The sequence below is a fragment of the Cynocephalus volans genome, chromosome 2, assembly GCF_027409185.1.
Source record: "Cynocephalus volans isolate mCynVol1 chromosome 2, mCynVol1.pri, whole genome shotgun sequence".
NCBI lineage: Eukaryota > Metazoa > Chordata > Mammalia > Dermoptera > Cynocephalidae > Cynocephalus > Cynocephalus volans.
Genome location: NC_084461.1, coordinates 124,536,377 through 124,548,498, shown reverse-complemented (window position 1 = coordinate 124,548,498; position 12,122 = coordinate 124,536,377). Strand labels below are relative to the sequence as shown.

At 42.5% G+C, this 12,122-nt stretch overlaps 2 protein-coding genes across 2 annotated transcripts; both read right to left on the bottom strand.

Annotated features, from left to right (window-relative positions):
• Nucleotides 1-5,023: 5,023 nt before the first annotated feature.
• LOC134369233 (protocadherin beta-9) lies at nt 5,024-7,420 on the bottom strand. The gene has a single exon (XM_063085486.1). It carries the CDS (start codon nt 7,418-7,420, stop codon nt 5,024-5,026), a length of 2,397 nt encoding a protein of 798 aa, XP_062941556.1.
• Nucleotides 7,421-9,728: 2,308 nt separating this feature from the next.
• PCDHB16 (protocadherin beta 16) lies at nt 9,729-12,122 on the bottom strand. The gene has a single exon (XM_063085228.1). It carries the CDS (start codon nt 12,120-12,122, stop codon nt 9,729-9,731), a length of 2,394 nt encoding a protein of 797 aa, XP_062941298.1.

The window sequence follows — 12,122 nt, the reverse complement described above, 5'->3', positions numbered from 1 at the left end:
AGCTCCTTTCTCAAATTCCCAAAGGCTTCCTGCAGAATTGCTTTAGCTCCGCTTCGCAGTTCTGGGAAACGTGCCTCTGATCTGTCCACCGAATTGTTGGAAGCCTAAGGTTTTTAACCCTGTTAAATTGCTCCTAGGCCGCCGCTTGCAGGCTTGTTCTTTGTCTTCCCAGTTCTCTGTGTGCGCGGGATAACAGTGTTCACGTCATCCAATGCAATTTTTTTTCGCTATATTATCCTGCAGCGCCACCACGCGTCTGCACAGGTTTTCACAGTTTGATGAAAGCTACCTAAATTCCTCTCATTAAATGTCCCCCAGAAACAAATATTGTTTTATTCATTCTGTTTAAGAGATTACAAATATATTCTATGCTCCATAATAATTATTCTATATTCTTTGTAGTTTGTGATGATGTTAGTATTTGTCTTAAAGCATTTATTAAGCATCCTTCCCCACTCTCCACATAACCAAATGTACTTACTTGTGTTAAATACAGAAATACAAGTACAAGATTTGGTCCCCAGGAGTTTGTGATCTTTCTGAGAAGATTGTAAATCTAAAACAAAGAGGGTATAACTGACTGGTAAGGTAAACAAAACACCATCACTACTCGGTCTTCGTTAGGTGGTAAGAGAAAGGGAAAGTGTACATGAGTCATTTCAGAAGTCCTCTCGGAGTATATGAAACTGGATTAACCATGAGATGGGACATATTTAGATAGTTGTTATAGCACAAAGAGGCATTTCTACAGATTTCCTTAATAGCAATGAATTGTGGACTGGTAGAAAATGAAGTAAGATGTTGTGGTGGAACACATTACATAAATCCGTAATTTAGTTCCAGTTTTCATAATTAAAAAAAATAAGTACACAAACATGAGTATGTTAGTTTCATTTAAAGCAGTCTCTTACTCCTAAAGCTGGCTTCCCTTAGGTCCTTAAGATTTATTCCAGCAACGGCTATGGCTATCTGCTTTCTCTTTCAACCCAGAAAGAGAAAGTGAGAGAGTTTTCCTTAACGTGAAACAAATACTTCATCTTCACTCTGATTAGACCAAGTAAGATCATGAACCTGCTACTGAAGTAATCACTGTTTTAAACAGTATAGGACTGTAGGTGAAAATTTTAGTCCCAGAATCTAAACACCCATCTTTGGCTCTAATTTTGTTTTAATCTTGTCTGGGACCACATTTTAAGCTTAGGATGGTTTCAGTCTTAGCCAAAGTGCATAGCTGCTACATAATAACGAAGATTGTTTGGAATAGATGTTAGGAGCTCATCAATGATGTCCACTATGGGAGTTCTCAAAAGTACACTAAGAATAGGGCCGAGCCCGTGGCGCACTGGGGAGAGTGCGGCGCTGGAAAAAAAAAAAAGTACACTAAGAATAGATGGAGGAAGGATATAACAAGTTTGTATCAAATTACATTCTTAAAAATGTAATCTAGGTACGTGGTTGAAAAATCAATCAGTTCAAAAGGGTAGAAATTGAAAAGTAGATGGATTGAATACATACAGTTATCCTTCCTCCTTTTAAAACACCCAATAAAATGATAGAAAAGTAATAAAAATGAATTAACTCACAAAGACTAAGAATGCACAAGTGAACACATATTTTTTGATGACAGAAAGCAGATGGAAGAGCAATTAACTTATCAGTTCCAAGAAATGTCTAACGTAACACTTCTGCACTGAAGGTACTCACAAGAAACAATTTGTTTCTCCACATAATCCCATTTCAGTACAAGATTTGGAATAATCAAGTACATAAGAAGACTGAAGTCAGTTAGGGATGAAAAAAGTTATTAGTTGAAAATAAGAATATAGGAGAGTTGAATTGTCTCTTCCTTTCACCATCCTACATAGACTGGAAAGTAACTCAGAGCCAGAGAATGGGAAGTTTATTCTCTGGAGAAATTAAGTGAGGCTTTCTCTAGTCTTGAAAACCAAGGCAGAGTTGAGTGCAAATATGAGGTATGAAACTAAAAATGGAGAGAGTAAGCAAAACTTCGCATTCTGAATGGTGAGAATTCTAGTCCCATCCTATGCAAAACTCTCAGATTGTCAAACAGATTGTAGGAACCACCACCTCACCCTCAGACAGTGGATATTGTAGAATTCTAACCTGAGGAATATGAAACCCCCAAATAAAGACTTACACATACTGATTTTGGAGGGGATCCCAAGGTAATATCCCTATCCTACCATGGCTAAATTAGAGTGAAGCCCTGCTATAGACAGCCCTGTTCACTGATAGTCAGTTGTCAGAATTTTGATATATTATCCTTCTTAAATATGAGAAAATAGGCAAAGACCACAAGACATTTGAGGAAATGACTAACATGAAATAGAAAGGCCAAAACCTCCACCACCATGACCAAAAAGAAAAGAAAAGAAAAGAACAGGAACAAGGGGAAAAGATATAATATAGAAAACAGAAAAAAGCTTTGGAAAATTTCTGATTAACACCACGAGAGAAATAAAATCTAATAAGAGCTAATACTTACTTAGAACTTACTCCATGCCGCCCACTGTCCTAAGTGTCTCATATATATTTACCCACTTAATAGTAACTGTATGATGTATGTACTCTTACTGTAAGATAAATAACAGATTAAGATTTAAGTGCCCCTTATTAGCTATATAACCTTGGACAAGTCTTTAACTTCTCTGTGACTCATTCTAATCTTTAAATGGATATGTAATAACAATACTGCATAAAGCATTTTTTACACAATATAGTTTAAAAGAATAAATAGTTTAAGTATAGATGAAAGAAGATATTACATTTATAAATCTATAACAGATACTACTTTTAAAAGAGAACCAAAAGAGAGCTCTTAAAAATAAATATTTGTCAGTCAAAAAGAAAAACTTAAATATAATGACTGTATAATTAAATTGTCCAAAAATGTAGAACAAGAGGCAAAGAGATAGAAAATAATAAAGAGAAAAAATCTTAGTCTTATACAATCAATCCAGGAGATCCAATATTTAACTGAGATTCTAATTAAAGTGAGAATGTAGAAAACTTAGGGGAGAAATTATGAGTAAAATATAACAAGAACATTTCTCAGAAATGAAAGTGAGAGTCTAACCATTAACAGGGTACACCCATGTGATAAGATTAATAAATAATAAACAGCCAGTACTAAGGTATTTTCAGAATACCAGGAAAAAGTTTTCCAGAAAGAAAGACAAAAAAGGGATCACATAAAAAGAGATAGGAATCAGAAAGGAATCAGTCTTCTGAGCAACAACTCTATATTCAATCAGTAAAAAAAAAAAAAAAAAAAAAAAAACCAGTGCTTTTGAAAAGCAAGGGAAAATCATTCTTAACCTAAATTTTATACCCAGTCAAACTATCAATCAAATGAAAAGAAGAAGAAGATAACTTTACAATGTAAAGTATCATAAATTTTTACCTCCTCCGCTTCCGTTTTTATGAAGATATTGAGACAGGTGTGTCAGCTAAATAAGTGAGCAAACTAAGAACAATACACTGGATCTCATAAAAATGAACCAATGCAGGAAAATCTTAAGGGGAAAAAAAAGACCTAGAGTGACAGCCTAAAGAGCAACCAGTGTCTGAAGCAGAGATCAGGGTGAAAGATCTCCAGGAAATAGACAGAATTGATAGGTATCTGATATATTTGAATATTTTAAGGAGAAAGATTGATATTCAAATGAGAGATAATATGAAAAATTAATAGCAGGAAATGGAAAATTCTTCAAGTACAAAACAACAATGATCATCTGTAGGAAATATGTTTTTCAAGAAAGGAAATGCAATCATACTACACTACTGTGTATTTTGAAGACATCTTAGCAATATGAATACTAAGTACTAGTTTAACTTAAAAAAAAGAAAAACCTGTGACAATTGTATTGGGAGAATAGGAGAAAGGGAATGTGTAGCGTTTGTATATGTGTTTGTTAGCTGGAAAGTAAAAAAGTTAAATCTTTTTTTATTATAGCAAGAAGGGATTAAAGTATAAAACTGGATGTCAAGATATAGTAGTATAAACATATTATTTAGAAATATTGAGATCTAGAGGAACCCACTCTGTACAAGGAGACTGGTGGTTGAAGAAACTTGTTTTTTGTTCTAACCTTTTGTTCATCTTTGATTTTTCAATCTGACAATAATTAAAATAAATTTACAAAATTAAGTGAAAAGTGAATATCTTTCCAACTATCCACCAATATTCTCACAAATAAATTTTCAAAAGGTGTTAAAATTTGTATTCATTTTCATGCAGGTTATTACACTGTGTTTGAATTATAAGACGAGATCTATTTACTATTACCAGCAAAAATGAACATAAGAAAATATTAGCCAAAAAGAGTACTGTATTTAAACAAAATAAAATAGTGCAAACACAATGATATTATTGGAGTCCAATATCAATCACAAAATGTTGTGTTTCGTTTTGCCATTAGCACAGTAATAAAGAAATATTTCTTTTTAAATGCTGTGATTTAGAACTAGATGACTTGGCTTTTTAACATGAGTAAATACGGTGTTAGAATAAGGTTGGAAGTACAGCTATGACTTGTTACTTAGACGAAGGAAATAGACAAGTGATTAGGATCATGAGATGCAGGCTCTGAAATATACTTGGAGAAAAATCAAAACTTCAGTTTTCTAGAATGAGAAATAACAAATCCTGGTACACTTGAAAAGATCAAAGCCTCAAATCTATTATATAGAAATGGGTACTAAATTAAAACTAGCTGTTTATTAATGCAAAAAAGAATGAAAACATTGTAAAAATATAGACATACAGTACTTGAAAATCGAAAATACAGTTAGTTTTATTGCATAACAACTAGTTTAAAACTAAGCTAAAATTTGGCTGGCTAGTTAGCTCACCTGGTTAGAGCAAGGTGTTATAACACTAAGGTGAAGAGTTCGGATCCCCGAACAGGCCAGCCACCAAAAAGCAAAACAACCCCAACTAAACTAATATTGATTTGGTTGTATAACACTACAAAAGTACATAAAAATATGAACATACTTTTTACTGATAATTAAATCCAAAGCTATTTGGAGTAGTGGGATTTTCTTCACTATTCCTCCCAGGACCCGGTACCTGGATATTAGGCATAATCGGCTTCAGGAACTTGAACTCGCTGGTTCCTGAGCCTCCCATCAGACACACCTCATACTGGTAGCTCTGGGACAGGGTCCCCGTACCGCTGACGTCCACCGGGTGGCCCGGAAAGCGGTCCCCAGGCACCGAGCAGCGGCCCTCCGAGGCCGCCCTGCGCCTCCTGCACAGCCGCACCGCCACCAACAGGAGCACCGAGAACAGGAAGAGCGAGGTGACCGAGGCCAGCGCGATGACCAAGTAGACGGTGAGCGAGTCGGCCTGCGCCCGCTCCGGCGCCGCTTCCGGCAGCGGCAGGTAGGGCTGGGAGAAGCCGTCCACCAGCAGCACGTGCAGCGTGACGGTGGCCGACAGCGGCGGCTCGCCATTGTCCTTGACCAGCACCAGCAGTCTGTGCCTGGCCGCGTCGCGCTCGCTCAGCAGCCGGGCCGTGCGCACCTCGCCGTTGTGCGCCCACACGCCGAACAGCCCGGGCTCCGTGGCCTTGAGCAGCTGGTACGACAGCCAGGCGTTCTGGCCCGAGTCGCCGTCCACCGCCACCACCTTGGTCACCAGGGAGCCCGCCTCGGCCTGCCTGGGCAGCAGCTCGGTGCAGGGCGCAGAGCCGTTCTGCAGCGGGTACAGCACGAAGGGCGCGTTGTCGTTGTCGTCCACCAGCACCACGCGCACCAGCGCGTCGCTGCTCAGCGCGGGGGAGCCTCTGTCTGCCGCGCCCACGCGGAACTCGAACGCCCGCAGGGCCTCGTAGTCCAGCGACCGCAGGGCGAACAGGTGTCCGCTGTCCGCGTTGATGGACACCAGGGAGGCGAGGGCCAGGTGCGGGTCGTGGGTCGGCAGCAGCGAGTAGGTGACCTGGGCGTTGGTGCCCGAGTCTCTGTCTGTGGCGCTGACGCTGCCGATGTGCAGGGCGGGGCTGTTGTTCTCGCGGACGAACAGGGTGTAGGAGCTTTGTGTGAAGGCAGGGGCGTTGTCGTTGACGTCGGAGACCTGCACGGTTATGCTGTGCTCGGTTTTGAGCCTGGGTGTCCCCAAGTCGGTGACGGTGATGGTGATGTTGTACTCAGCTCGAGTCTCTCTGTCCAGTGCTCCTTCTGACATTAGGATGTAAAAATTGTCTACAGAGTGTTTCAGAAGGAAAGGCAGATTATCCTCAATATAACAAACCATCTTTCCATTTTCTCCAGAGTCTCTGTCTTTAATCCTAAAAACAGCCAGTACTGCCTCAGGAGAGTTCTCAGCAATGTAGTTAGAAAGTGATGATACCATCAGTTCTGGGGCATTATCATTGGTGTCTAGTACCTCGACTAAAACCGTACATCTTGCAGAAAGGCCCCCTCCATCGATTGCCTGTATGTTTATTTTGTAAGACTTCACTAACTCATAATCAACCAGTGCTCTGAGAACGATTTCCCCGGAAAAATGATTGATTTGAAAAGTTGTTTGAATATCTTCAGAAGCATCAAAAAATGAATAGGATACTTCTGCATTGACTCCCAAGTCTATATCTCCTGCCGAGACTTTAACAATAAGGGATCCTACTGGGCTGTTCTCTGGAGTCCGAGTCTCATAGAGCGCCTGGGCAAACTGCGGGGGGTTGTCATTGATGTCCAACACCACAATGCGAATAGTGGCTGTTCCAGACCTGGGTGGAGACCCACCGTCCAGCGCTGTGAGTGTTAAACTGAGCTCCTGCTGCTCCTCCCGATCCAGTGCTTTGTTCAGCACTAGCTCTGGATATATCATGCCTTCATCACTGTCACAAATTTTAATATGGAAAAAAGAATTGGGGTTGATGGTGTAATTTTGGATACCATTATGTCCTCCATCCGAATCCTGTGCTCTTTCTAGTCGAAATGCTGTCCCTTCAGCTGTATTTTCTAGTATTTTTAAGACCATTTCTTTGTCCCGAAACACTGGTGAGTGATCATTTATATCCCTGACTCTCAGCTCAGCCTGGTAAATCTGAAAGGGGTTATCCAATAAAATTTGGAAATACAGCATACAGGGCTCTACGGGACCACACAGCTTCTCCCGGTCCAATTTCTCGTTTGTGAGCAAATCCCCAGTATGAGAATCCAGGAGCAAGTGTTGCTTGTTATCATCAGAAACCACCCTGGTTCCCCTTGCAGCTAGCTCCCCCTCCCCTAGTCCCAGATCTTTTGCCAGATTGACCAAAACCGATCCTCTTTCTGTTTCCTCTGTCACCGAATAATGTCCAAATCCAGGTCCTGCTAAGGACACTCCCCCAAACAGAAAGAGAAATAGGACTTGCCTTTGTCTTGGGAAGAAAAACCCTCTGGCCTCCATAGTTGCTTCTTTCATCAGTATCAGTCAGAATCACAGAGACTGGCGTAAGCCGCAGTTCCAAACCCCAGACCCATGCAGTGTAGTGGAGGGGAGACTTAGGGCTTTTTTTCCTTTCCCAGTCTTGAGCAGCTGCAGCTTTTCTTCCCAGCCCATCTGTCCAGATCTTCCTTTGTTAGTGACTTCAGCAGCATTCGCACTTCAATTTTTTCCGTCTTTTTAGCCTGCAGCGCCACCGCGTGGCTTGCAACAAACTCAAATGACTGTCTCCAATTTGTGTGTATATTTACAAAAATTTTCCTTTAGTGGCTTATTTAAAATTTTCCCTTCTTTTATTTGTTTTGTAAAAAATAATGTTGAGATAGAGAACCATTTAAGTTGTTGGGATTCTTCACTGCTTCATGGGAAAAGTTAAAGTATTTCTAGCAGTAACTCTGTTTACCTCACTGTGCTAGATTTAGCTGTGCACTAAGCCTTTCACCTCTGATACAACTCCCATGCAACCAGAGGGAAAATTATGGGTGCCTTCTGAGATCACCAAAATAGTCGATTTTGCTCTTCCAGAAACACGGGGTGGACGAGCATCAAAAACTTACAAAAAAATTTGCTTCACACATTCTTCAACAAATTGCTTCAAAATCTCATTACATTGCCTAAACAACATCATCATTCTATACTCCACAACCAAGCATTTAAGCTGTCCCTCCTCAGTGCCCCCGTGAAAACTTCTGCATATAACTATGATTACTCTGTAAATATTACTGCTTTCTGCTTCATACTACCCTGTCTTTTCTCTATGTGTGAGCAAATTGAAGACAGGAATTATGTCTTAGACATCTTTGGTTGACAAATCAGTCATTCACTAAATGCTTGTTGTGTTAAGGCATGCATAAACAAACTCTAGTGAATAGGACATAAAACAATATTTAGTGCCTTTCAATCCTTACCGTTTGAAAATTGTTTTCTTTCATTTACTGATACTTGGTAATTTCTGTTCCCTTTCTTTCATTTGTCTTTATTTTTCTTCTACTAACTTTAAAACAACTTGCAAAGTTAAAGAAGGGACTGACCTTTACTTTAAGGTCCTCCTGAATTGAAAGACAATAGGAGCTAATTTCTCTGAACCAAATAAAGAACAGACCAAACTAACATATATATTAACAATATTGAAAGTAAGAACAGCTTTGTAATATCTACCTCACACAGAATTTTATTCAAGGCCTAATATCTAGAAAGAAGCTCTATTTTTCCCATGAAAAGTAAGGGATATAGATTAAACCTGGGGATGTTTTACAGGGAAAATCCAGATATTGCCACAAAACCACTCTGTTGAATATAAAAGCCATATCATAAAAACCTCTACTTGAGGACATCTACTGCTTTTTTCAACTGAATGGAACTGTGTTGTTAACCATTAAAAACTTAAAATGGGCCTATAATTTTTTTCATGCAGAATTAAAAGCAAAAAATTATTAAATATTTCTACACAGTGCTATCGAAAGCTTAAACTTTGCCTTTTTATCTCCAAACTTAAACACATCTATACACACTTAATGTTGTACAATGGCTTTCCTTCTTATTTTTCAGATAAGGTTGATTAGATATTTATTATATCACTTATAATAGAATACTATATTTCAAATAGGAAGATATCGATACAGGGAAAATAAAAAAATTTAAAGGAAGTAACAGTTTAAGAAAAATGTTATAATAAAAATAGAAGATAGCAAACTAACAAAAACACAAGTTTTAAAATGAAAATACAAGAAAAAATAGTAAATAATACACATACTTATCACATGCAGCAATTATTTTAATAACTGAAAAAGTTCTAGGAAAGGGAGAGCTAACAAAAATACTGTAGAGATAAGGAATATACAGTAAATAAAGACATCTAGGGCCCACTCCGTGGCTCCCTCGGGAGAGTGCGGCGCTGGGAGCGCAGCAGCGCTCTCGCCGCGGGTTCGGATCCTATATAGGGATGGCCGGTTTGCTCACTGGCAGAGCGCGGTCATAAAAAAGGACAAAAAAAAAAAAAAAAAAAGACATCTATAAATTGGAAGAAACTTTCAAAAACTTACATCATTCTTTAAAGATAAACCCTATTTCATTCATTAGGACTCTCTGAGGGACACCTAATTGTGGTAAAAATGAGAAGGAAACTTACGGATGGAAGTCAAATGTAAAATGAGAAATAGGAGATCAATTAAGCACAAAAACAGTAACTTATTGCTGGTGCTGAGCATAAACAGTTTATTTAATTAACAAGAACAATATTATGAGGTGAATGTCTTCATTAAATGAGTTCCTATCAATAATTAACTTCAAAGCTATGGTGAAAGTTAGGAGTTTCCTCTATTTCTTTCCCAGAGCCCAGGGGCGGGAGGCTGGGGATAACCGGCTTCAAAAACTTGAACTCATTTGTCCCTGCGCCTCCCATCAGACACACCTCATACTGGTAGCTCTGGGACAGGGTCCCCGTACCGCTGACGTCCACCAGGTGGCCCGGAAAGCGGCCCCCAGGCACCGAGCAGCGGCCCTCCGAGGCCGCCCTGCGCCTCCTGCACAGCCGCACCGCCACCAACAGGAGCACCGAGAACAGGAAGAGCGAGGTGACCGAGGCCAGCGCGATGACCAAGTAGACGGTGAGCGAGTCGGCCTGCGCCCGCTCCGGCGCCGCTTCCGGCAGCGGCAGGTAGGGCTGGGAGAAGCCGTCCACCAGCAGCACGTGCAGCGTGACGGTGGCCGACAGCGGCGGCTCGCCATTGTCCTTGACCAGCACCAGCAGTCTGTGCCTGGCCGCGTCGCGCTCGCTCAGCAGCCGGGCCGTGCGCACCTCGCCGTTGTGCGCCCACACGCCGAACAGCCCGGGCTCCGTGGCCTTGAGCAGCTGGTACGACAGCCAGGCGTTCTGGCCCGAGTCGCCGTCCACCGCCACCACCTTGGTCACCAGGGAGCCCGCCTCGGCCTGCCTGGGCAGCAGCTCGGTGCAGGGCGCAGAGCCGTTCTGCAGCGGGTACAGCACGAAGGGCGCGTTGTCGTTGTCGTCCACCAGCACCACGCGCACCAGCGCGTCGCTGCTCAGCGCGGGGGAGCCTCTGTCTGCCGCGCCCACGCGGAACTCGAACGCCCGCAGGGCCTCGTAGTCCAGCGACCGCAGGGCGAACAGGTGTCCGCTGTCCGCGTTGATGGACACCAGGGAGGCGAGGGCCAGGTGCGGGTCGTGGGTCGGCAGCAGCGAGTAGGTGACCTGGGCGTTGGTGCCCGAGTCTCTGTCTGTGGCGCTGACGCTGCCGATGTGCAGGGCGGGGCTGTTGTTCTCGCGGACGAACAGGGTGTAGGAGGTTTGTGTGAAGGCAGGGGCGTTGTCGTTGACGTCGGAGACCTGCACGGTTATGCTGTGCTCGGTTTTGAGCCTGGGCGTCCCCAAGTCGGTGACGGTGATGGTGATGTTGTACTCGGCTTGGCTTTCTCTGTCTAGTGCACTCTCTGTTATTAGGGTATAAAAGTTCTTGACCGAATGTTTTAGAAGAAAAGGAAGGTCTTCCTGGATGGAGGTAATGGTATTCCCGTTGTTCCCAGAGTCAGGATCTGAAACACTGAAAACAGCAACTACAATCTCAGGGGAGTTCTCTGGGATGGGGCTGGAGAGTGCAGACATTGTCACTTCTGGGGGATTGTCATTCACATCCCCCACCTGCAGAAGGAGAGTGCATTTTCCTGAAAGACCTCCCCCATCCGTGGCCTTGACGTCCACCTCATAAGACTGAACTGTTTCAAAATCTACTCGTTTTCTCAGCCGAATTTCTCCTGTCATAGGATTTACCTCCAAAGTTTCGCTAGTATCTTCCGAAGGCTGAAAGAGTGTGTATGATATTTTACCGTTGACTCCGCTGTCTAAATCGCTGGCAGAAACAGTGACAACCAGGGAGCCTACCGGGCTGTTTTCAGGAATCTGCACCGTGTAGATCAGCCGCTCAAACTCAGGGGCGTTATCATTGGTGTCCATCACTTCAATGAGGACCCGGACAGTCCCAGACCGGGGCGGAGAGCCGCCATCCAGCGCCGTCAGGGTTAATCTTAGCTCGGGCTCCTCCTCCCGATCCAGTTCTTTATCTATCACCAGCTCAGGGTATTTTGTGCCATCCTTGCGTTCGCGAGTTAGAACGCGGAAATGGGAGTTGGGACTGATTCTATAGTTCTGAACATTATTGTTTTCTACGTCCATGTCCAGAGCATTATTCAGAGGAAATGCATTTCCTAGAGGACTGTTTTCCGGTATTTTTAGAATCATTTCTCTTTCAGTGAACACGGGAGAATGGTCATTTACGTCTCTCACTCTCAGCTCAGCCTGAAATATCTCTAAAGGTTTTTCCATTAACACTTGGAAATGTAGTATACAAGGCTCAGTAGGACCGCATAGCTCCTCTCGATCTAATTTCTCACTTATGAGCAAATCTCCAGTTTGAACCTTGAGCTGCAAATGCTCTTTTTTCCCCTGGGAAACGATCCGGGCCCCGCGGGTGGACATCTCCGTGAATCCCAACCCTAGGTCTTTTCCTAGATTTGCCACAAAGGAGCCTCTCTCCATTTCTTCCACTACCCAATAGGGCCCCAACTCGGCGCTCGCCCCAGACATGCTCAGGAAAACAAAGAAAATTAGGACTTGCCTTTCTCTCAGATTGCACATCCATCTGGTCTCCAT

Coding starts and splice junctions, on each gene's coding strand:
- LOC134369233 (XM_063085486.1), bottom strand. CDS start 7,420: ATGGAGGCCAGAGGGTTTTTCTTCCCAAGACAAAGGCAAGTCCTATTT.
- PCDHB16 (XM_063085228.1), bottom strand. CDS start 12,122: ATGGAGACCAGATGGATGTGCAATCTGAGAGAAAGGCAAGTCCTAATT.